The sequence below is a fragment of the Carettochelys insculpta genome, chromosome 9 (genome assembly GCF_033958435.1).
Source record: "Carettochelys insculpta isolate YL-2023 chromosome 9, ASM3395843v1, whole genome shotgun sequence".
Lineage (NCBI taxonomy): Eukaryota > Metazoa > Chordata > Testudines > Carettochelyidae > Carettochelys > Carettochelys insculpta.
In genome coordinates, this window is record NC_134145.1 from 6,137,017 (window position 1) to 6,164,260 (window position 27,244).

At 39.9% G+C, this 27,244-nt stretch overlaps 1 protein-coding gene across 1 annotated transcript; it reads right to left on the bottom strand.

Annotated features, from left to right (window-relative positions):
* On the bottom strand, window positions 1-27,097 carry EFCAB14 (EF-hand calcium binding domain 14). Its single transcript, XM_075002789.1, has 11 exons — window positions 26,615-27,097; window positions 23,699-23,847; window positions 19,669-19,814; window positions 16,353-16,451; window positions 11,922-12,032; window positions 10,833-10,931; window positions 9,357-9,548; window positions 8,206-8,292; window positions 6,599-6,710; window positions 5,161-5,292; window positions 1-4,387 (listed from the first exon to the last, which is right to left on the bottom strand). Exons 1-11 carry the CDS (start codon window positions 26,800-26,802, stop codon window positions 4,212-4,214), a joined length of 1,491 nt encoding a protein of 496 aa, XP_074858890.1. The 5' UTR covers window positions 26,803-27,097; the 3' UTR covers window positions 1-4,211.
* Window positions 27,098-27,244: the final 147 nt, after the last annotated feature.

A 27,244-nucleotide genomic window follows, 5' to 3' on the forward strand; every position in this document is an offset into this window, starting at 1 on the left:
TAAACACTAAAAATTAAATATTTTAATTAAATTATGTTACATGATGACATGTGCAGAGCTCAGTAGCTAAAACCAGCCTTAATTTATTCCATATACAGATCAAAAAAAGCCTCGGTACATTTCCAAAATAAGTCCAACTTTATTCAAATAGAGCCAAGATTTCTCTTTGTGTACAGGAAAGGTCAGGCAAACTAAACAGAAGGTCCTCAGACACTGTTGAGCCTAAAATCTGACTTTAGTAAATGTAAGTTTAAAAACAAATTAGCAGGCGAGAACACAATGTATTTGGAAACTAAAACAACAACAAAAAACCCAATTCAAAATAACTTGGTAATTATTTACAATTACAGGATATGTTCTAAAACGTGTTTTTAGAATCTTGGAAAATAATTGCTTACACCAGTGCACTACTTCAATAGCAGAATCCAGAGTCTTCTCTCTGATAGGTATTCTCAAAACAAGAGTCTATATCATTAAAAGCATTAAAATCATACTAATTTTAAAAGCCCATTTAATCAGGTGTTATACTGTCTCTCCTGTCCCTTTCCCACTGCTCAGAAGCAGCCCTATTCAACTGTCCACTGCTCCTAAAACAAGTCCACTTCATCTGCTATCCCAAAGTAAACCTATCTATTAAAAATGACCTCCTGTTTCTCAGACTTCACTCTTTTCTGCATGGGCTTCCACTAGCCAAGGTATAAGAACATTTCAATAATGCTTCTCTGGTACCATCTCCTTTTAAGTTGGTGACCATGGATAAGCCTTCCTAGAGTACGGAGAGCACCTACTTTGGAATCCATGGAGTTAAGCACAGTGAAAGAATTTATGATCCACGTATCTTTCACAAACTATCCCACTGTTTTGTTTTGCAAGAGTATCCAGATGCTTGAGACTTACACTGCTTTGCAGCTTCCACTAATTGGGGGCAGGTGGAACATTATGTTCTGTCAACTATGGGACATTTTAAAATTCACACCAATGGTGGATTAATTAGACTGTTAAGAGTTTTTGGCTTGATTTCTCACTATTGCCGGGGATGCAAATGCAGGCCAGCCACCACTCAGTTGAGCTTTGTTCAGAGCAGATTTAGGGAAGTGTTTTTCATGCCTGCAGTTACCAGTGACCTGTCAACACTAGTGTAGGTTAAGTTTTTTGGACTTTCAGAAAAGTCTGCTGGTGCCTCACCTAACAACGTTGGCCAGCAACCGGATGGATTACATTCGTGGCAACTGCGAAGCAGTGTAAGTCTCAAGTGTTTGGATACTGAGCAATACTTGAGATTAGGATGGCTGCCTGCTGGCCAAAATTAAGTGAACATAAAACTAGTCAGCAATGATTAATTCAGTGTACTTTTAAGTTGTCCAATTTTGTTAAAAATTCTTTGTACCTATCCATTCCATAATCTCAGTAAGGCTGCAGATTTTGTGGAAATGCCAATTAGTGACCTTGGAGATGGCACTATGTATCCAAGAGTCACATTAACCACAGTTAACCATCACTACAGAATGGTCTCATGTCTTAATGCAGCAGTTCCCAAACTATGTTCTGACAGAACACTGGCATTCCACAAGCTATTGTTAAGTGTTCCACCAGTGAAACTGATTCAGGGCGGTCTCTCCTCCACTCAGGAAAAAAAATAAATAAATTTTGGGATGCAATTTGCTCAGTTTTACAGTTTTGCACACTTCTGGCTTAGACCTACAGTAAACTGTGGCTTAACACCCCAGCGCCAGCTCAAACCTCCCAGCCCTACATGCCTGCAACTCAACACTCCTGGTCACAGCTCAACACCCCCCTGCTCTGTGCGCCTGTGGCTCAAACACCCACCCAGCCCCACACACCCACAGCTCAACCCTCCCAGGCCCATGGGGCCCTGGCTCAACTCCACCCCTTGCAGCCCTAACTCCCTCCATCACATGAAGTTTACTAAATATGCTGATTTTGTTTTATCTGTCATCCCTGCTATATTTGTTTTGTCAATATCTGATTTCATTATTTGTTGAGCTGTTTATTGTACATTAATTGTAATTAGCATTATGAGATATCCGATAGTAATGTTCCTCATAGTTAGTAGGATGTGAAAAAGGTGAAGTGTTCCACGGAGAGCACTGTGACGTCCAAGTGTTCCACAACCGGAAAAAGTTTGGGGAGGGCTGTCTTAATGTTTCAATTGACCAATTCAGTACCACAGTCACATACAGCAGCTATAAAAATACTAGAGAGCTGTTTGAGTAAGATTTGTCTTTACTATAGAAGCAGCCTGCAAAATTAAAACAAATTGCAACAAGGAAAATGTTTAAAGTTGTGATTACACACACAATCCTAAGTTTTACCTTTTACTTAAGCTCTGTTTCATACAAATAAATCTTCCAAAAATACTGTGCAAATTCTGACAAAGCTATGATACATTTATGTACAAATAAAATACCAGAATGATTACTTTTTTATTGCTAGAATTTTTATTTGGTTAAGGGATTTATACAGATGTGTATAAAAGAGGTGTGGAAACTGATCAGAAGACTCAAGTGTCAATTTCTACTTGCCTTGGAAGCCAGGTGATACTGCATTTCAAAACTTCACATCACTGAAATCATCTTCCTGTTGGGCAAAGCAAACACACCCAAAACAGGAAAGGAGAGCAATGGGGAAAATGGACTAGATAATCGAGACAAGAATTCCTTTTTGCAAGCCTATGACTGATGTGAGTACTTCCACAGAATATTTCCTTGAGAAATTATGAACATCCCATTCAAAGTCACAAAATTAACAACTATGACCAGACATCAAGTAGGCCCATGTCAGACCATCACTGTATTTCAGAATCCACTAAACCAAAATACAAATGACCAAGTGATCAAATGACCATATTTAGCGTGTTCTCATGTGTGGATATTTGTTCAAGATCAAAGCAAATTTATACTGAACTCAATAATAAAAAAACATATATAGTACAATTTTACCCTGCACCTCCTTTTGTTTCCCATGTGAATGAATATATGGTCATCTAAGGTCCTAATAACTGTGAATATTCACATAGCAAGGAAACAGCATGCAAATCTCAAAGTTGTAGGCTTTCCCATCCTGTTGGTGACAACGCAGCAGAAAGAGGCTTGTTCAGAAACAAACTGCTCTTCGTCATGGGTAGCGTAACAATATGAAATAATATTAGAAGGAAGAAAGAAGGCATGTCAGAAACCTAGTTGAAAGTAACCCCAATGACCAGTCAGACCACTGTCGCATGTGAAAGCCTGCTAGGTATAAAGACAATAGGGATGCAAATTATTTTGTCATGATGGAAGCCAGCAGCAGCTCCTGGGAACAAGCTCTCTTTAAACTCTACGAGTCAATTAAAATGTTCCAATAGTTTCCTTTTTACACTCGCCCACCTCCCACAAATTAGAACCCTGAATGAAACAAAGTTAAAAGGAAACACTGGAGTGGGTCATAAGCAGCTACCTTACCTAGTTTTGGTCATCTAATTATTCTGATGGACCCATGATATTAAAAAAGCAAAATCAAAAAGCCCCCAGTAGGTTTCACTCCTTGCCTCTTAAAATGAAAATCCTTCATAGGATGGCATGAGAAATCATGCCTTACACCTGCCTCAGTTTGAGCTCAAATTCTATCCCCAGATGCACCAGCAATTTAAATCCAAGTGGAAACTGAAATACCCTCTGCTTTCAGAAATTCTCCATGTTTATCATTCACAAGCCATCATGGTTATCAACACAGCCCTGAAAACACATACCCCTAAAATACGCATAATTTATCCCATTTTAAGTATTTACAAGCAGAAAAGGCCCATCTTTAAAAGACAGATTTCTTCTGGCTCTATATAAAGTGCAGCTCTCTAATTTAAGGCAAATTTATGCGAACTGTAAATCATGGGTTTCTCTCTATGTACATGTGTTCCACTTTAAACACAAAAATGCCCCTTAAATGGGAAAGAAAATGTTGGCAGGCAATGCTTCATGTAGTTTGAGTTTACAAGGTTCCTGGAATTTTGAATGAAATTCCTCCCATTTATGCCATAAATAAAACCCTTTAAAATCTTTAAACATATTCAAAGAATGCAAATTAAAAAGGTGGCAACAAGTATGGTAAGTTTAGCTCCAAAGATGTGATGAACACTGGGCACAGTGCAGATGCAGATTTGCAGTTTTCAGTAGCTACAGTAAAGTTCATCAATACTGTATTGCTAAACAGGTATGCTATACACCTAAAGCTAGTCTCAGTTCTGGTAATGAATATTTTTCATCCCCATCTGTATCAAATTCTTTAAAGCTTTGTGACTCTTGCATGGGTAAGCCAACCAGAGTTTGGAGATCCTCATACGACAGCTTTCCTTCAATGCCTTGATCTGTCTTTTCAAACAAATCCTGAAGATCTGCAAGAAGGACAAACAGTTTTAAGGAGCAAGCACTTAAACTACATAGTGTTATAGTACAAGGTCTACTCCTGTTTCACTACATTATACAGTCCCTTAAAAGCCTGGAAAGTTAAACAAGGTTTTAGAAGAGGTTCTTTGCATGCATCCAGTGGATTAAACACAGTATAAGCCAGTAACCATGAGAATTCAGAAAGCAAGTGTAAGCTCTGTCGAAAGGTGTGTACGTTTTAGTTGCTTGGAATCCACTTAGTAATTCTGAACACAAAAGCACGTAACTGCTATTTCTACTGATACCTAATAACAAACTTCCACAACCAAACAGGTAAAAGCCCTTGAGTTAAACTTACTGTACTTTGTGTAGATCAAATGGAGAGACAAGTGTTTCTATTATATTTTCTGAGGCTAAAACATTCAATTTTTAGCAATTCAAGAGTTGTAGCAAAAGGCCCTCTGGCTAGAACTACTTCATCTTACAGCTATATCTTGTGCCCCAAATACCTTCCGCTCCTCTCCTTGCCCATTACTTGACACCCCTTGCACACAAAACAGTCTTCCATTTCATGGAAAAACCCCTCTCCTCCAAGTCACTAAAGCCCATCTTCATCCATTTATTCCCTCTGCTTGACTTGTCAACATATTTTCTACATGATCCCTTTCAAGAACAACTATCCCTTGTTCTGTCTAAGCTATGTTGTACCACAACTATTCATGGCTTGTTCGTCTGTACTTACAAGAAGCGTTGATGAAAAATCAAAGAAACCAAAATGTACCTTTTACGGTGGCAATTCCTCTTAATGAGAGGCGTCGTGGCTGTCTATTCTTCTCCATGTTGTCTTCAACTGATCTCGATGAAAACTTTGGAAAAATTGGAGGCTTTGATGTAGCATTCAGCATTTTTTCAGCTGTTCAAAAATTAATTTAGATTAGTATTACAAATTTAAATGCAATTAAAATCAACAGTAATTGCCAGGGACAAGATAGACCAGTGTTAAAGACTTTTTGCATTAAAAAACTAGATTCAAATGTAGTATGAGGGTAGTTTACTAGTTTCAAAATACAGGAAACTCTTGTTAAATCTCATTACTGGTAGGGGAGCCACCAGAGATTTAACTTTGAGAAATAGAAAGAAAAGAAACAAGCTATCCTATAGGATACATCATTGAAGCATATTTTGTAAGACAATTATGCAGTACAGGAAGGTCTCAGAGTACATGAGGGTTCCGTTCCACACACAAATGCATAAACTTGGATGTTACGCAAGTTGGGTTCTGGCCTTTTCCCCAGCAGAACACACACTCTGCAGCCAGGGAAGCAGCTGAGAGGTAAGCCAGCAGTGGGCTTGCACCAGAGCCCCGCAGGGTGGAAGGGACAGCTTGAACTAGAGCTGCTTGTAGCTGGTTTAAACCGGGCTGGGGTCATGGTCAGACACATAAGAGTGGGGTCGCGCACTCTGAGTTCACCTACTCTGAGACCTGACTGTATTAATACTTCATGCTATACTAGAAAACATACATTTTGTGAAAAGAACAAATCCTTTCAGTATGGGTGTCCTTCAGGGCATAAACCACTCTCTAGATGAGCACATTAAAGAACAAAGTTTCCTGAGGACTACATACCATACTTTAAGCTCTCGTCTTTTTCTCAATGACATGAGAGCCTTGTTTGGAAGGAAGTGTCAAGTTTACCAACTACAATACTACAGTAAAGAGTGGACATCTGACATGTTTCGTATTACTCAGGAATAGAGTAACAGCTATACTGAAGTATAGGACTGACCTGCACTTCTGTACATCTTGGCAGCATTATGCTAAACTTTCAGAATCATTACAATTTACACTTAATTTGGCTACTGAGCACCAATAAATATTAAAGAGAGTTCACAACAGTTTAACATAACAGACCTTGATGATAAAAACATTTTATTACATGCCAACACAGTTCAATATTTACATACTAGATGGAAGTGCTATACCATCTAAGATTAGGGATCCTTCCAAACACAGGGAAACCCCACTCAATTTCTCTATGTTATATTTTGAACTCTAAGCTAGAGTTCTGTTTTAGTACCATTAACGTCTTATTATTTTAAGAAACACTCAGGTTCTTTGACCAAAATATTAAGAAAATATTTATTCAACTGTATATTTATTCTTTGAATTATAAAATAATCCTTTAGATTTAAATGGTATAACTACATTTTAATCTCACCTTTGTTTGATGCCTCAAGAGGTCTTTCAATTTCTGGCTTGCTTGTGAGAGCACTGATGAGCTGAAGCTTCTCTCTTAGTTTTGACACCTGAGAATCTACATTTTCTATTGTCTGTGCAAAGCAACAGGAAAATATATCTTAAAAAACTGTCTTTACGAAGTACAGTACTGCAAGAAAAGAGTGCACTTTACAACAGATCTGTAAACTCTTAGTTGTCTCTATATACTTCCAGGGTAAGGAAGTTTTAACTGATTAAGAAGGAAAAAATATATAGTCTATATGCCATCAAAGTACACTCCTGTGCAAAACAGTCTCTAATATGAAACTTGAATCTAAGAGAACAAGAAAAAATACTTTTCCTGCATTATTTCTCAACAAAAACGTCCCCAGGGCTTTATTTACTACTATTTTTTAACCAAAATTTAAAAAGGTATAACAAACAAACACTTTTGTCATTATTACACATTTTATCAGCATACCATGCCGTCAGTTTTTGACACATTTTGGAAGTGCTTGTGCATACCTGATTGCCATGTGGGGTGGGGTGGGATACAGAAGTTATAAATTACTAAATCCCTGTCAAATGAACTGAAAATACCCAGACGTTTATACGGAGCTCATTTGTCATATGGGACTTACTTTGATAATTTTCTCACAGTGAACACAGAATTTAAGCCAGGTACTAAAACCCAACCACCACAAATAGCTAAGCTTGGAAACCAGCTTAAGTTAAATCAAATCACTAAAATCTTAGAAATTATTTCATCCACCTGAACCGCTTTTAAGAGTATTGAAGTTAGTTTTACTACACTGTCCCTTTCAACTTTTTGCTCAGTCTATCCACTCGCTGGCCCTTACTTGACTGGATGCAGAAATGAAGATTATGTAAGAGTTACAAAAACAGGATTACTGAAGGTACGTGTTCTGCAGCAAATACTACGCAGGTTATCACACGTCTGTTGTTTTTATAACCAGCGCACAAGCATTTCTTATGCACCCACTCACCCTCCAACACTATTTATACACTGAATACAAAGGAATAAACTGTTTTCCAGAAATTGCTTCCCAACCAAAGCAATTCAGCTGCTGTTACTTAATCACAGCATTCTTTTGTTCATCTGATAGAGATGTTCCCAGTTACTCTTCAGAGTTTATTACTTGGGGGAAGGTGTTCACTGAGTGACAAAACATGCCATGCTTGTCCTGACCAACATTAATAAGCAGCTGTTGTGCCAAAGGCTGTCTGCCAAGAAGATACAGTCACTGGCTCCTCAGAATCTTCCGCAATGCTCCTTCAGCTGCAATATCCCTGTGGAGTGCAGCTTTCTTGGGAAGTTACAGAAAGAAATGCAGTTACTGGGACTCTGGATCCTGCAGTTTTCAGTAACATGCGTGCTTCCACAGATTTAAGATGGCAGCACCTGACCTTATTACTAGTTTTATTTCCTTCTTAAATCACTTTTGCACACACAATGTTGTGGGAAAGTTATTTTGCTACCTCACTGCCTTTGAAAATATTAGTACCAGAGTAACCCAAATAAATGTGAAATTTAAATGACTACTTGTATGACCTACTAATCAATATGGATTTTACTTTCTTGATTACCGTCACATTCAGTGTTTTTTCTTCACCAGTTTCATTTTCCAGTTGATCTTGGCTTTCCAACTTTGGGGAGGTAGTTTTATTACCCACCTGAAGAAAAAGAATGAGAGTACTAGAGCTTAGACTTTTGCTTAAAACCCTCCATAACAAAGTTTGCTTACTTCAAGCTGGGCATGCATGTAGTGGAAAAACCAACTCAAACTTATAATAAATACACAGAACCATGTTAAATATTAAGGGGTTAATTCTGATTACCACACTACATGAAACATTTCTGCAGGGTCTCCTGCATGGACTTGACTACTTGTTTGACTTTCCAACAACCAAGACGGGATTCAGTGGTGTATTTAAATAAAAAGATCAAATTTGGCACTGGAGGAATCTTACTTTATGTAATCCTAAAATTTGATTTAAACAGTGGAATTTATCTGCATGTCTTATTGTTAATAAGACTTGCACAACTAAATTTCTACCCACCATAGCATTAGCGTATGCCTTACTCTTAAAACACCCTATCACAGGAGGTAATCCTAGGTAGTACCATATCAGAAATGGTCTAGGTTTTAATAGGCTGGTGGTGTCGGTTTCAGTACACAAATATTTTGTAGGTTACCATTAGGCTATCTGCACAGCAGCTGAAACTTCCAAGCTCCCTTTGAATCAAGCATTAAGCCTCTAAAGCATCAGCTTCACATATTTCTTTTCAGTTAGCCAGTGTCTCTCTAATTCACGCATCATGACTGGTCAACAAAAATTACTACTGGACTTAGGAAAAGTGGACCAAAGCCAGAGCCCAAGTCTCCCCAACAGCCACAGGCAGGGGGAAGGTTTTGAAACCAAGGCCTGCAGCCCCAAGTAGGTGGCTGTAACCTGAATCTCCCACCACCCCCCCGCCCAGACTGAAACACTCAGGAACTGGCTTCAGACCCAAGTCCCAGCAATTTTCCTATCAGCCCTAGAAAGCCCATTAAAATGGGGTCACGATCACTTTGGAATCCTGATCCACAGTTTGAGAACTGCTGGATTAAGCATTCCTAATCTAGTCGATGGCCTCCCTAGCCCAAAGCAGACTGGAACTGCTGCACAGGAAGCACCCTCAGCCACTCGAATACCTTACACAGGCAAGCAGGCCCCCATGATCACTGAGCACTTACCATACTACTGGACAAATTATCTCCATTTTCCAAATTATCCGTGACAGCCACATGGTCTTCCAACAACATAACCCTTTGAGTTATATTGCTGATTGCTGTATCCACACTTAGAAGCTTTAGATCACTGAGCTTCTGGTACACCACTAGGGAAGCATTTATCTCTTCTACCATGGCACACAGGAGTTGGTTATCCTGAAATAAAGAGAATGAATTGTGTTACCTTACTACAGGTGTTTGGAAATACTGCCAGAGCATTATTTCAGTTAATGAAGCAGTGACTGTCCCATCAAAACACAAAAAAAAAAAAAAAAAAAAGTCACGTAGCACTTTAAAGATGAACAAAATGGCAACATAGGAGGCATTCTGGTTATACAAGCCTACTTCCTAAATAATTTATTAGGTGAGCTTTCGTGGGACAGACCCACTTCTTCAGACCATAGCCATACCAGAACAGACTCAATATTTAAGGCACAGAGAACGAAAAATAGTAAGCAAGGTGGACAAATCAGAAAAAAAAATCATCAAGGTGAGCAAATCAGAGAGTAGAGGGGCTGCGGGGGAAAGAGGAAGGGAGGCAAGAATGAGATTAAGCCAAGTACGCAAAATTGTCCCAGTTCATCCGAGTGTCCTCCTCTGGAAGGGCCTCAGAGCCACGCAAACTATTTTGTATTTGGAACAGCCTTACAGGGAGGAAGACCAGAGCAAATAATTTTAGCCTTTGCTGTTTGAAAATAGGATTTCCTAGTGCTAAAACTCAGTGCTGCCAATGAACCCTATGATTACAAGAGGTGCCATGGAATTAACTGAAGGGTGCATTGACCTAATTTTTTGATGAAAACTGTTTTAAGCATAATACCAATTACTGTATTGGCCAAAAAACCCACGCACTGTTCATACCAGGTTTACTTCTGAAGTCAGCACGACTGTATTAAAAATACACACACCCACTCGTTAGTTATTTCTGTATAGTCTCATGTACAATTCACTCATCTTTCTGAAGCCCTACTTCTGATTTTACCACCTTCAGAATGACTCATCACCTGCCTCTCCCTGTTTTGCACAAGCTGACAGGCAAGTACCTGGCATTAAAGCCAGCTTCTATTTCAAGACCTTGACTCATTAGTCACACTTCTACTACAAGCTACACCTCTAACTTCCTCAACTACCTGTTACTAAACCTTCACAGTCCACTCCCTTACGCCGTACTCCTCATAAAGCTATGGAAAATGTCACTTCAGAAGGCAATATAGTAAAGATTTGTCTAGAGTTACATTCAGAAAGTCTACAATGGCAAAACACACATTACAGGAGTATCATTACAATCCAGTATTTGACTCACATGATTCTACTCAAGTTGAATCTTGACATGAACCTACTTTGTAGTGTACTACAATATTGACAAGCATAAGGGAAAATATTAATTGTACTTTTACCACTTGCAATGATGCTGGCATGTAATGGTAAAGCAAGAAATACCTGTTTACAATTCTCGGTCTGATTTCTGTTGGTAATTCTTGGACTGACTGTGGCGGACAGTGATATCTGTTTTTCTCCATTTTCTTTAATGTAGTCAGTCTGACAAAGAGAAGAAGTTACATCACCAAATAATTTGTTACATTTATGAAACCTGAAGCTAGGCAAAGACTGTAGACATAACTTCAGGTATTTCATACGTTTTGAACCATAAAAATATTACATGCACAACCAACATAAGCATACTAGTACATAGCACAGAGTGTGTTGTTTATGTTCTGTCAAATAGGTAGAGCCCAGACTTAAGTTTCATAAATATAGTGGCTGTGTCTCATCTCTTTTCCCTTTCACATGCAGCATTCAAAGTATACACACACATTTCAGTTAACAAAAATTAAGACTGAACTGCATAGTTTCTAAGAATCAGCACCAATGATGTTCCAATACGTGGCACAAAGAATCCCTGTAGTTGTCTGAGTTAGAGAGTTAAGTCTGCTATAAAAGAAAAATGGAACTGGTAGAAGAGAACAAATCAATTAGCATTATGGTGTTCCTGAAGCACTTCTTGCTGCAGCAGCAGCAGCAGTTAACTTACAAACATCCATTCCCACTGTGGCAGGAAGACTGGACGTTAACAGTAAGTTAACATTTCAGACCGTTGAACCTTTAGAGAGTTTCACATATTAGTGAATCTGTATTTCCTGAGTATGCATCTTGATTTGTGTCAGAAGCTTGTTCACCCCAGCACATTCCCAACACTACCCCCTTGCTCTCAAGATGTTCTGCAGAGTACAATTTAGCATAGCTCTTCGCACCAGGTAGGTACAATAAAGCCCTCCTGACATTCCACCCCAGTGCTTCTTGTCTAGAAAACCTATGGAAGAAATTTAGAGCATATTTTCTTCAAGCCAAAATCTCATTACTATGAAGCCACATGAAGACTATTAGCTATTACTACATATTTTATACGAGCCAGTATCTTGCAGAGATCTTTAAACATTTATCAAGTTCAGGTTAGAGAACACTTAGTATAGCTCACATTACTCTAAGTTTAGCAAATATTTAACTCAGTTAACTAAGTATAGTCCTTACCATATCATTCTGGAGCCTTTCTGTGATTTTCTTGTGTTCTTCAATTGCTGCCTGCATAGACTCAACATCATGAACAACACTGGTTAGAGTGCTACCTATAGTAGCCACGCTCTGAAAAAGAAAGAGCAACCTAATAAGTTTCAGCCATGTTCAAAAACAGAATCTGAAAGAGCAACTTGCAAAACGTTTAGTTAATGACATGCCACATAGCCAGATTCTTACAAACCTGTGTGATGTCCTGAATGATGCAAATGTGTCTACAGAATACATCCATCATTCTATCCTTAGTCTTTGCTCAAAATGTTCTGATGCAAACAAGGAAGTTTAATTTAACCTCCATCCACAGGTTTTCTTCCATTTTTCACATGAGTGACTTAAAGGGATATACAGGGACATACTGTACTTGTACTGCAGCTAAGTACTCCTGGGTCTTTAAACAGCACTTAGTTGAAGAGTAATTTGTAATTACCTGTGTGCAGCTTTATCATCAGCATCTTTACATCAAATACAAACCATTAATCTCATCTTTTATGCCCCATCACGGTCTTTTCCCTCTATACCCAATATCAAGACTCTGACTTATCTCCATTCTACTAATGACCCCCAGCCTTTATTACCCACTTGTTTGATTTTCAAAGAAACAGTCATGTTTCTCCCAGGTAGCTCCTCAGGCATAGGAGTTCCCTATAAACAGCCCTTGGGTCATCTCATTATCCTCCATCTCTCAGGAAACTTGACATTGAGCATCTACAAGTGCAGTGAGAGCACTGCATTCCATAACAAACAACATCAGTCATCGTTTCCTTGGGGCCAGCCTTCTGTAGTCATCAGTTCTCTCATTTTACAGAGTTGATATATGTTTCTACAGCACCAGTTGAGGTCTTGATCCTCAACGGTGACTTTTTGTTGCTACCGCAATTCAAATAACTGCATGACCAGAGAACACACAGCTCAACTGCCTGTTCCATGTGAACATATTCTGCTCCATTATGAATATAATCTACCCAAATCCATCTTCAAAACTCCTATAATCCCTTCTTGCCCAACAGAAATAGGGATGGTACACACCCTCAATTTCCCTCTCTTAAATCCCAATACAAGCACACAGCAGACAGCCTCTGCACTCTAGGGAAAGTTGGGAACTCAGTTGCCCTACCATGGCAGCAGTACCTTTGCCACTTGCCCTCCTTCAGGGGGAACTCTGGTACAGTAAAGAAATTCTTCAGGCTTCATAATACAAAGAGACACTCCCCGTTGATTGCGGAGACTAACTGCAGTGGAGGAGTCGGCTTCGACATATTCTTAAACCTAGTTCAGGGGGTAGCAGCAACTCCCAAATACAAAATTAAGAAGTTCCATGTGTGCTTCTTTTTCACAAATGTACAAAAACTAGCCTTCCACCGATGCAAGTGATCTAATGTGCTGCAATGTACACACAGGGAGGAGTAAAGGACACCAAGCTTCCAGGTTATAATTTCACCACTTTTCTAGTTGTCCAACCTAAAAACTTCAAGTTTTATTTAACTCCCAGAAGTGTTTTTTTACAGTATTGATTTAAAATAAATAAAAGCATAATGAACTTCCCGGCAGGATTCCAACTTTATTTTAATTGCATCGCACTTACCAAACGTAAGATCTTGTGAAAGAAAGACGATATCCGGGAGTGAAAAATGGATACTACTACTTCTAATACTTCAGTTTAAAGCTGGAAATAGCACCATACACGAGCCCAGTTCAGCTCCCAAAATTCGTAACGGAATTCAGCTGGGCCTACAACTTGAGTGAGATTTGGGCAAAGATGATTTGTTCCAGTATGAAATGCAGCCTTGTCATTCTGGAAGCACCGCATGCTGGAACCTGTAGTCCTACAGACTGCAGTTGTGTGATGAAATCAATGGTGTTGGCAATAGTGAATCTAGAGCAGGGATTCCCAACCTATGGGTCACCATTAGATTTTCTAAGGGTCACTAGCTGGGCAGCCCTAAACCACATGTATCTCTTTAAGGAGCTATCTCCAGCTCCCACTGCTCAGGCTCCCAGTTCCTGCCCTGCTGTGCTGACATGGAATTCAATTTAACTGGTGTAACGACCAACAGGAGGGACCCCATCCTTAAACCAATTAAATGGAGTCCCCTTTCAGCATGGCAGGGCAGGGAACTGCCTGCACTGGAGAAACGGAGCAGGAGGGCTGGGAGGAGCCGCATGGAGGTGGCGGTGCCCTGGGGAAGGAGCAGGAGGGGGCAGCAGAAGCTCTCATGTGAGGTAGGTATGGGAGCAGTTTGGGGCTCTGAGAGATTTAAGTCTGGGGACAGGATGGGCAGTTTGGGGGAGGGGACAGAGAGGAGAACCAAGATTTATAAAAAAGTTTCCTGGGGAGAACCTTCCCCTACCATTTTGAACTGCCTTGGGTCACAAAGTCTTACTGACTTGTCAAAATGGGTCACTGTCTCCAAAAGTTTGGGAACTACTGAAATCTTCTGTTTTATGCAAGTTAAGTGTAGCCTGGGGTTTTCTGGAAAAATTCCTTTAAAATCTACTTCTGATATGATGCCTACAGAAGTCTCCTGAATGCAGCAAAACAGGTAAGAAGCTATGACTATTCTCTTCTTCCCTCTTTCCCATTCCCTACACCTAATCTTGTTTCAACTACAAAGACAGAACATCTACAGTATACCCAACCATACTGTGCCAATTCTTTGTGTTAATTTGCTTATATGTTGTATCCTCATCTTCAACATTTACTCTTATGTCTTTAGACCATAAGACCCTCAAATACTGTCAACATGATGGGGTTCCAACCCATTTGAAGCCTTTCAGTATTCCTGTACTATAAATATTTGATTCTAACACAAATGCCAATTCAGATCTTGGACAGGTTTGCACAACCACTTCATTAACCCACTGAATAAGCTAGCTCCTACTGAAAGGACGCTCAGCTAAGAAATGAACCACAGAAACAGTGACTAAAATAGTTACTGTAGTCTAGCTAGTTTTTCAAAAGGTCACAGATTTCCTGGAAATAACTCTACATGCTGGATCATGTTCTACGAGAATTCTGATCACGCGCGCGCGCGTGTGTGTGCGCTTTTAAAGAGTTAAAACAGTGCAGATTTAAAGTAGCAGAGATACTTTTGCCTCTAGCATAATTCCAAAGGTAAAATTTAAAAGTTGATCAGTGAAAGTATCAGCTAATAGCTCATGAAATCCGTTAATAAAACGGCAGATGAGTAAATTAAAAATTCTGATTTTGAAAATCGGTCAGTGTACATACACCAATGAATTTCATTATGCAAATACTGAACACACAATAGCCTGACTGAAACAACAATATGAGAGCAGTCTACTGGATAAATGACTCTTGCTTAAAGTTTCTGCACTTCCATGTTATTTGTGAAATTTAAGAAGGTTTTCCAAAAAAAAAAAAAGGGTCTGTTTCCATTTCTTACAAAAGAAAGCTAAATGACATTGATTTAGGGCTGTAAAGGATAGAAAACAAAATCAAGTCTTTCATGAGCATCTCATGTAAATGGAGGAAAATTACCAACCCAAATTAAACCTGAATGTAAGAGAGACATGGAAAGTCATTTTTGGTGATACTAACATCTGGTTAAATTACAAGGATTAGCAGGATTGTGAACTAGCATAACAGACTGATAGCTTGAATGAGTAGCTTGAAAATAGGACATATAGACAACGTCTACACTAGCCCAAAACTTCAAAATAGCCATGCAAATGGCCATTTCAAAAGTTTACTAATGAAGCGCTGAAATCCATATTCAGCACCTCATTAGAATGCAGGCAGCCACAGCACTTTGAAATTGATGTAGCTCACCACTGCATGGCTCCTTTTCAAAAGGACCCCAGCACCACTGAAATCCCCTTATTCCTATCTGCTGTAAGGAATAAGGGGATTTCAAAGTTGCCGTGGTCCTTTGGAAAAGGAGCCCCCTCTGGACGAGCTGTGTCAATTTCGAAGTGCTGCAGCTGCCGGCATTCTAATGAGGTGCTGAATATGTATTTGAATATTTACAAGGCCATTTCGAAGTTTTGGGCTAGTGTAGACACTACCATAAAGAAATATTTTCTTTATTGTTTTACATTGTTTTTCACTACCACTTGAAAAGGAAATAATCTAATATTTTTTATTAGAAGAAACTTTTTAAAAGCAAACCAACAGAAAGGGGGATAATATTTCTTGTTTCACCAATTGGAAAGGGTTCCCTAGACACAATCCACCATATCAGTTTGCATTAAGAAAAAAGATCACAGAAGTTTCTCCACTATAATAAGCATAATCTACCAGTATTTCATAAGATCTTTGAGAAGTTCTGGTAATTACTGTTTTGTGACTAGCTTCCAAAATGTTTTTACAATCATCTACAGCTTAAAATTAGTGTGACGGTCACCAAAAGCCACATTTATAATATTTACCTTCTGAAGTTCCTCTACAGTGACAGGAAGAGTAATCAAATCAGAAGCAGACTTCATGTTGGCTTTGAGGTGATTTACTACTGATGTCAAAAACAGTATCTAAAAATAGAGAAAAGTACTTAAAATTAGTAAATAAATAATGTCTGTTAATTTGTGACTGACATTAAACACAAGCCCCTGCTTGAGGCCATGTGTTTTTCTATACAGTTCACAGAATCCTTAGCCCAACCAATCTTCACTAGCATGGAGCTGTGGAATGGCTGAGGTTGCTAACACTTTTAACACCTTGGCTATGTCTTCAGTAGCCCCTTCCTTTTGGGAGGGGCACGGTAATGAGCAAGTTGGGAAGATGTTAATGAGGCACTTCAATGAATATGCAACACCTCATTAGCATAATGGCAGTCACACGTGATTCGAAAGTGCCGCTTTTAAATCGCGCACTGCCCATGTAGACAGGGGCCTTTCGAAAGGATCCCCCAGACTTCAAAAGCCCCTTCTTCCTATTTGGTTTTAGGAGGAAGGGGCTTTCAAAGTCAGGGGGTCCTTTCAAAAGGCCCTCCATCTACATGGGCGGTGGGCGATTCGAAAGTGGCACTTTCAAATAGCACATGGCTGCCATTATGCTAATGACGTGCTGCATCATCATAGAAGGGCCTCATTAGCATCTTCCCAACTCACTCATTACCATACCCCTTCCGAAAGGAAGGGACTAGTGTAGACGTAGCTCTGATCATAAAACAAGCAGCAAGAATTTAATCTGCTTGGGCCCTGCAAGTCACTAGAAAGCCCTTACTACAAACCTTAGAGTTTGCAAGATAATGAGGCAGATATAAACAGGATAATTTCACTTTTTAGATTGCTTTTGTTTGGATGAATTGCTATGCTCCTTTACTACTCTGAATAGCTTCTACAAATTAAATCTTTATATAAGACAGACATAGAAAGTCATGTTTAGTGGTACTAACATTGGGTTAAATTATAACTAACAGGATTGAGAACTAGCATAAGAGACTGATAGCTTGGACGAAAAGCTTAAAAATAGGACAAAAATATCTTTACTTTATTTATATTAGTGCCACCTTTAATGCCTTTCTACTATTAGAAAGTTTTAAAAACCAAAGTTGTAACAGAAGCATCTAAACCTTATATGTTTGCACTTTCACTATACTCACCAATATGATACTGTAAGATGCCCTAAATACCTTATTTTACTTGGCAATCGCCTGAAAAACAAGAGCTAGACAAGGAAGGCCCAGTGGTTGACATGCCAGCCTGGGATGCGGGAATCCAAGTTTCAATTCCTGCTCTGGCACAAGCTTCCTGTGTGGCCTTGGGCTTGTCACTCAGTCTGCTTCAGTTCACCATCTGTACAATGCGAATAACACCCCTGCCCTATTTCAGAGTGCTGAGAGGATAAGCACATTATAGACAGAGCGGCTCAGATTATAGTCTAATGGGGTGTGCGCGCGCATGTGTGAGAAATAATTAAATAATTAGAATACTACACTGAACACAACTGACATGCACTTAATACTGAAAGCTGGTCTATATATGAACTCTACTACATGAGACGTCAGTACTAACCCTAACAATGTTTCAAAATTTGCCCTACTTATAAGAATCACAGGAACTCAAACCTACATATTTGTCTTCAACGTATTTTTTTCAATTTGTATTTGCCTATTGCTATACAATTAATTTCCTGAGAGACAAACAAAATTACATAATCTTTTAAAAAAGGAAATGCACTATCTAGCACAATGTTTTTAGCATGCTTACCCACGGTATCAGCACAGAAAAATGCTTAGCTTTCCTGTCTGTTCCTCCCTTAATATGTGCTTCAAACACCTATGTAAATGGGGGCCACGTACATAATGCATGGAAAAATTAAGGTATAGAGGTAGAATTAAGAATCTGCACAAAACAACTTAGCTCAAATATTAGTTAAATATTTCACCTGATGTTGAGTCATTAAAAATATTAAGCTGTTGAATCAGTCTTATAAATATGACATATGCAAGCTACAAGGTTTCCAATTAGTAAGTAAAAATATCATGAAGTTGTGGACACTTGCTAGACATGTCACTTTAAAAGCAATTTACACTGTTCTATAGTTGAGGAGAACTTAGAACAAAGTCCTTCAATTTCAAAATCCAGTTGTTAAAATTGATTAACTCAATCTATACCTATAAAAATATATGCAGCTTCTCAAGCTGAGGAAAGGCTCAGATACTAGTTTAGCAGTAAGCTGGCTCTGTTTTAAATTACTGGTATATCCCCTGTATGTTTCCAAGTGGGAAGTTAGTCTGACTATGAGACTGGCCTGAAGTGACCAGCTATATAACTGAAAACTTAGGAGTGATTAGTGCCATAGGGCCAGATTTAAAGGTATTTAGGTGCTAAAAAATCCAGATAAGTGCTTAAGCAGCTATTTAAAATTTTAAAGATCTTAATTGGTACCATCTGCATTTTTAGGCACCCAAATACATCTAAAAATCTGACTCAAAGTGATTGACTGTAGCCAACACTAAACAATTTGGAATCAATTTCATAGACGGAATCTAAATCTCTATCGTCCCCACAAGGTATCTTTAGTTTCACTGAGATTTTTATCTTCCAGTTTTAATCAATAAGTTATGATTAAAATTAGATAAAACTCAAAGGCTCAGAGGATCAGTTAGTATAAAGTGGCTTACTGTCATTGACTTCAATTTATACCAGCTGACAGAGTTTTTTTTAGCATGTTATATGTTACATAGGCATTAAGTTTATTTGCCTCTACAGTACTTAAAACCGCAGCTAGATTGTAATTTAGATATCTTTCAGCCTGTCCCCCTCTCCAGCTTTTGACGTAATTAAGTACGTTAATTTCTACCTCCAACATCCCCATCATGCCAGGGTCTGCCCTTGCATCAGGTATTTAGGAAATAGTGACATTTATCTCTGTCAGAAAGGGGAAGCAATGTCAACTTTAAGCCACCTCCTTTAAACTTTTTCTCCCACATGAAGGCCATTCAGTCACTGTTTTTGATTCATGGTGGAAATTTCGAAGGATAATAAGGCACTTTTCAATATATGTGCCTTGAAAAACACGGAGTTGTGTATGAATCTCCTAAGTTTTTGAAACTACATTACTATTCAATTAACTCCTTAGAGAACTGATCGCGAGCATGCCTGGAATTATCACACAGCTCATTTTTCATTCTTAACTTTCATACTAGGTGTAAACACACAGTGAAGTCAAGAAAGCAGAGCTGATTTAAAGCACTGACAATATTTAAAATACTTTTAAATTTTAAACATTTATCCCTATTACCTGTTTATTGATCTCAGTGATATTTAGCCAAATTTTATTTAGTCCCATGTCTCCAGTCTCTATTTTCTCAAGGTGCTTTTGCTTATCAAGCAGATCTTCATTTAATTTGGGGATCTCTTGGAATGATGTTTTTTGATTAGACTCCACTAAAAAAATGAAAAATAATTTAGTAACCCAGCAAAACAGACTAACGTGAAAATTACACAAGATGAAACAAGCTATAACCAGGGATATCAACAATAGTTGGCGAATATCACAAACAACATCCTCTGGTGTGTAATCCCCATATTCTGAATTAACTCAGATATTGAGTGTTGATTTAAATTGATAGCTCCTGGCCCAACAGTATCCACCACCACCTAATATCTGGAAAATGAAGAAAGGTCTACTAGGTTTGGCACTTTATAATACATTCATAGTATGATTATTTCTGAAAACTTTTAGAATCTTTTTAGTCAGTCTAGTCATTTGTACTGTTTCCTTATTATATCATACAATGATGTAATAAATAGTTCAAAATGACTACGTGATAAGAACTGCTGAGAACTGTACCCTCACAATAGAAGCATATGAGCCAGGACACCTATCTCAAAACAAAGCTCCTTGCATAACGTGCAGTGGTTGTTCCAACACTGCTACGCATGTGTGTGAAACCTGGACAACATACAGGCATCATTTGAAGGCACATCAAAAATATCATCAATGCTACCTCAGGAGAATCCTAAATATCTCTTGGGAGCACAGGTGCATGAACACTAGCATCCAGAAACGTGAGTGGCATTGAAGCCATTGTCATTCATCAACAACTACGCTGGACTTGTCACATGGTTCAAATGTCTGATCAGTGCCTCCCAAACCAGACTCTCTCTTCTGAATTGGAGGAAGAACAGAGGAGCATTGTCGATCAGTGGAAGCAATATAAGCGTGTGCTGAAGGCACGTATGAAAAAGTGTGGCATCAGAGTCAACACTGGGGAGGACCTTGCCCAAGACTGTCCCCAGTAGAGAACGGGAATGCATGAGGGGGGTGGTGCAATTTGAGAGGTCTCGCCACAGTGAAGACGAGGACAGGCAGAGAAGAAAAGAGCATCAAAAACTGTCCCTCATCCCTTCAAAAGCTACTAACACCTGCCTCTTCTATAATAAGATCTGCAGCTCCAGAATTGGGCTGATCAGCCATCAACAGACTCACAAATAGAGAGTGACACAAAGATGTCCTACTCATTATTGAGCAATTGCCAAGAATACCAAATTAGCCCCAATCCTCAATTTAAACATACAGTGTGACTGCGGACTATGAAAAATATTCCAAAGACATTAGGGCTATTTCATATTACTTGAACAGTCCTTATATAAAACAGCAAGGCTCCCTATATAAAAGTGCAGGTACTTAATGCACTAAAAGTCTGATCGTAAAAGAAGCTGGCGAAGAGAATTCCTTGATGAACGAGAAATCTATAGACGAGACCTAACAGCATATCTTTAAAGAAAAAGTAGCAAAATGGGGATTTATGATCTCAAGAAAGCTACTTTATTTTTCAAATTTAAAAAGATTTTTAAAGAGCCCAAAGAAAGTTAAGTGAAAACTTCCACTGACTTTGTAAGTCTGAGAGGGATATCTTTGTTAGTCAGTTTCACAAACAACAAGCAGCCCTGTAGCACCTTCAAGACAGAGCTGATAACAGGGTTTGTTGCAAGGATAGACTCCTGGTTTAGTGTTTCTCTGGTATGGTGTGTGGCTGGTGGTGTGTATGGTGTGTATTTTCTCAGGGTTTGGCGGCTGTCTGTAGGAGTGGACTGGCCTGTCAGAGTGAGGAACTGTATTCCAGTATAGGTTGTAGATTGGCAATGATGAGCAGGAAGAGTTTAAGCTTAAAATTCCAGGAAACGCTGCAAAAGTTTTTTTTTTTGGTTTTTTTGGTTTTTTTCCACTTTAATGAATCCTGTTGATTTTTCACTTCCACAGATTCATTATTATGCATTTAACTGATCTACTTAAAATTGTATGATGCTTTCAAGTTTAGAGTTCTATATAAATTCAAAGCATCACTTCTGACAACTGATGTGAAACTGTCTTAGTGAAAGATATACTGTTGTGTAGTCCGGTCACAGGATATTAGAGACACGATGGGTGAGATAATATCTTTTTACTGAACCAATCTGTGTTTGTATGAGAGGAGTTTGAGCTACACAGGGGTCTTTCCTGGGTCTGGAAACCTCTGGGCATATCATCTAAAATACAAGGTGGCACGGATTCCTCGTATTTAGCTGTGATGCCCAGAGTACCTTTTCCAGATCTACTGAAGAGTTCTGTGTAGCTCAAAAGCCTGTCTCTCACATCAACACAAGTTGGCTATAGAAGCTATTAGCTCACTGACCTTATCTTTTTTCAGTAACAAGTTAGACTTTTTTTTTTTTTTTAAATTACAAGAGATTGTCAAGTTTGAATCTTCTTTGCATTATACTGAGAAAATCCTAAGGATGAAATCCTTTTTTTAATGCAAATCTGGTTCAGAAATCCATGGCACAGATGATGTCCATTTTGCACGCAAGCTCAAAATTACAAAAATGCACTACTAGCCATATAAATAAAAAGAGAATGTTGCAAGAACAGAGAGAGAGATTTTATGGGCAATTTTAACAAGAATAAAGAAAAAATGCTTTTGGTTATCAGAAGCAGTTTACTGAGCATATTCCCAATGCAACATCAGGAACATGTAACAGAAGTAACAATGAGAAATTGGTTAAAATAAATATAAACCCCAACAAAATAAAAAGGAAAAATGGTGCAGTAGTTACAGCCCAGCACTGCACTAAGACTCGGGAGATCTGCATTCAATTTCCAATTCTGCTAGGGCATCTCTGCCATCTGCATAATGGGGAAAATAAAGTTTCCTGTCTCAGAATCTTCACCTGTCTTGTCTACTTAGATTGTTATCTCTTTGAGGATGGAACTGTCTTCTGTGTTTCTGTATACTGTGCCTACTACCATGACCCAGAACTTGGCTGGGAATTTGAGGCATTATCTTAATACAAATTAACAGTAATAAGACAGTTCTGTATTTCTTGCTAAGTGAGTGTTCATTGGACTCTGATTTTTCTAGCAACATCCTTGGAGGGGAGGGTACACAGAGAGAGCGAAATAAGTTTGTCTGAAGGCATTCTATGCACAACAATGTGATCTGATCACACTGCAGCTGCTTCAACCTTGTACAAGTGAACAAATCAAGACTCATACTAAAATGAAGAATGGCTCACGTAAACCTAAATTCTCTCTAAGTATAGGCTTAACAACTGAATATCAATTTTAAGCACAAGAGATAAAGATAAATGAAAAACTGACTCCTGGAGTATAGCTCAGTGGTTTGAGCACTGGCCTGTTAAACCCAGGGTTGTGAGCTCAATCCTTGAGTGGGCATTTAGGAATCTGTGACAAAGATTTAAAAAAAAAAATGGTGCTTGGTCCTGCCAAGAGGGCAGGTGGCTGGACTCGATGACCTCCAGCGGTCCCTTCCAGTTCTATGAGATGTGTATCTCCATATATATAATTACATGTTTTAGGATGATATGCAGATATAGCCAGTGTTGTAATGAAGCAGTAGAAAATCTGCAGCATTCAAAGACTTGAAAAAAGGTGAACTTTTTTTTTTTAAAAGGAGCCAAAGGGATTTTCACACATCTTCCATTAATTTTAATGAAAGGTATCATTTCAATACTTTAACGACTTGGAAATTTTCATTTTTGTTTTCTTTTTCTTTTTAAAGAGTGCAGCAATCATGTTAATCGCTAACAATCCAAAGACCATGCACCTCTGTCAGTTTTGAGAATGCTTTTCACATTAGGTTTGTTTGTAAGAAAGACGTACACAAATCTCCATAAAAAACAAGCATACATCTGAGGTTCTTCTGACCTTGTCTAGCCAGACTCTGAAGCATGGGATAGTATGTTCCACTATGCACAGCTTATCTTCCCCCAACAGCTAGGGTAAAAACAGCAAAGTCACTCAATTTAAGAAAGGTTGATACACTTACTAGTTCGAAATTTTTCTTTTAGTGCATCCAGATCTTCCTTGAGGGCAACTTGCATCCATACTAAGCCAACACAAGCTACCACGCAAGCAGCCAGAATGACAAAAGCACACAGTGGATAACAGAACTTGCAGCATCGCAGGTATTCTCCCCTGAATAAAGAACAGAAGTTGATTATGAATCTGCAGTGGGACAGGTACAGCTATGCTCAACATGGGAAGACCTACAGTCAAGTCAACTTAACTGAGATCCTAACGAAACAGTAAGTTTGCTTCACCAGGAGCAATACAACATTGCTTTTCCAGGAACAGTTAATTACTAGAAGACAATGAAAACCTGCTCTAAACAGTCTTCATCATAAAATGAATCCTTATGAAACTGCAAACACTCTTCCTCCTCCATGCTTCATGTAACAGTCATGCTTGTGTTTCCAGAATTTCTTGCTTTATTACAAGAGAGCCACAATGCAAAATTCAAGTTTAATTTTTTGGAAAGTAAAGGGTAGGATTTCACTAATTGTTATGATATGACAACAGATATTTTAAAAGTACTGGAATCCTGAGGTGCAAAATTGTAATAAAAATTTAGGTTTAAGTTATTATTGGAGGATCTTCAACATTATTGATTCAATTGCAGAATTTACCAGCAAAAGTATTTCCTCCATACCTAGTATAACATCATCATCATGGATCAATTCATCTGTAAATTTAATAGTATAACAATGAATGCATATGTGCATACACCAATAACCATTCAACCTGTTTCATCATCATTCTTTACCATCATCGGATAAATAACACGTCATCTGTTGCAACACAACAGAAGCGATTTCAGAGCTATTTTTACAAGTTGTTTGAAGATGAATCCCTTCATACACAACACAATGTAAAAAAACCTTTGAAAAGATCAATTTGCCCTGACTTTTGCAAAGTTAAAGATTATAAAAATACATTAAATTAATTACTTTAGAAGAGTTAAAAGCCCATTTTTGAGAGAGACTAATCAGATTATCTGGTAAAAATCAGTGAAGTAGGGTTCAGCAAACTTTTCAGGTTGGACCCCCACTTTTCACCCCTGCAATTAGCAGGGCCCCCTAAACATCTCTACTGTAATCCAAACCGCTGGAAATTTTAGTTATGTTCATATGGGGAAAAAAAAAAAGCTCAGCACATAAGAAAATAAGTATGCTGAATGTAAAAAAAAAAAACTTAACGGGCATATAAATGTGAAGACGCATACCTAAAAAGAGTAACGTATTTCAAAATTTTTAATGAGATCCACAAGCCTGAGACCCAGCAGCCTATCACGGTGCACCCTCCTTACAAAATTCATGCCCCTCACTTTGTGCACCCCGCTGTAAAAATTATCTACTGTAGCCATCCAGTGATTCTGAGATGGAAGACAACCAACAAAAGATGAGAGGAATTCCCCACCCAAACCCCCAAGAAGAAAATGATCATTCCCCAAGCATCAACAAAATAAAAGTGATGTCTACCACAAAATTGACTGATGCATCAGAAACACAGAAAGACAAATCTTGTCTGACACAAGGGGACTCTTTCCTTCATTCAGAATCTAGATAACTGTTAGCCTTTAAAGTGCTACATGACTGCTTTTTTAGTTTTTAGCTAACTGTGGAGAAGTGCCAGATTCTAGGATAAAGGTAAACAGTTTTTAAAAATGGGAAGAAGCCAGTGATAGTGTTACCTTGGAAGTAAATTTAACTAGAAAGACCAGTCAGTGCCTGCATGTCAGAGTTTTATCTGAAATGTCAGCAACCAGATGTCAGACAAACACAGATACTTCTGAGTGTTTTACATGGTTCCAAAACAGTACATTATGGACACATGGGAGGAACAAGGGGATGAAAGTTATTAAAGGCAGCCTAATCTTTTCGAAAGAGAAATTATGCAGGAAGAATGGTCTTCACCTTAAGCACTACCAAACCATGCTGCTCACAATTAAGAATTTTAACAGAGAGAAAGCCGTGCTAGTCTATATATTATCAAAACAAAACAAAGCAGTATGTGTGTGTCTGATGAGAGGAGAGAAAAGTGAAGAGAAAGGAGTTGAAACTAGGAGTCAAAGCGTATTCAGATTTATTAGGGATACAAAACGTACAACTGAAGAGACTGATGTAAAGCAGAACATAAAATGAAAGTAACTAGAAACAGGGAACAGCAAAATCAATACGGTAACAAAAGTGTGTCAACAAAGCAGTGCATAAACTCCTGTCTTGATTCGGGAGCTTTTCCTCCTATGTCAGGACCTGACAAGACTAGATGGGTAAGTTATCCTCACAGGCTATTACCAGCCACCCATCCTGTATCATCTGATTCCCCACTACGCCTTTCCTGCACTACAGCCCATAACCTTTCTTCCCCTCCACAACTACACCTCCAGTTCTCCTCATTACACCCACCCCATGACCCCAGTTCTTTCCCCAACAACCAATGAACAGCATCCAAAAGAACCTACAGCCGCCTTCAAAACAAAAAAAAGCAGTCAAGTAACACTTCAAAGACTAACAAAACAATTTAGGAGGTGACCAGCTTTCGCGGGACGGACCCACCTCCTCAGAAGATATGGTTTACGATGGGCTGTCTGTCCCACGGAACCTCGCCTCTTAAATTACTTTGTTAGCCTTTAAAGTGCCACTCGACTGCTTGTGTTCTGATAGGATCTAGACCAGCACGGCTCCCTCTCCGTTACTGCAGCCTCCGAGCTGCAGAAACTCCCTGCCAGGTCCCCCCCATCACGCCCTTCCCCCTCAACTCCCCACCCCCACAGCTCTCCCCCGAGTTCCCCCCAACGCTCCCTCCCCCCAGGCCCGTCAACACACTCCCTCCCTCCCTCCCCCCCGCAGCTCTCCCCCGGGCTCCCCCACCCACTTCTCCCCCAGCTCTGCCCCGGCCTCACTTGGCGAAGCGGGCGCGGGCGCCCGGCGGCCCGAACTCGTCCTCGTCGGCCTCGGAGCTGGACTCGGAGTCGGAGGCGGGCGGCTCGGTGCGCAGCAGCCGGTGGCCCGAGCCGTTCTTGGGCAGCATCTTGCGGCGCCCGTCCGCGGCCAGGCCGATCAGCGCGTTCAGCTCCTTGCGCTTCTTCATCCTCTTGTGCGGGGTGAGCGGGGCCCCGGCGGCGGGGGGGGAGCACCCGACTCCCAGCACCGCCGCCGGGCCCCGACTCTCCAGCTTGGGGCGGCTCCGCGCGCGCAGCGGGACCCCCCCGGCGGGGGGCTGGTCTGCGCCCGGCCGGGGGCGGTGTGCGGCTCTCCGGGCGCCCTCTCTCAGCGGGGCCTCGCGGCTAGGGGCTGCTGCGGCCGCCGCCGCCTCCCCGCCGTGGCCATGGCAGCTCCCTCCGCCGCCGCCGCCGAGAAGGGGCCGGTCGCGGCCGCTCCGCTTCCCTCAGCGCCCAGCGCGGCCCCACCTGCCAGTAAGGGCCGCTCCCATTGGCCAGCGGTGCTATCACCCCGCCCCCCCCCGGGCGGAGGGAGGGGACAATTAAAGGGCTAGTGGCGTCGCTGGGGGCTCAGGGCTGGGACGCGGGTGC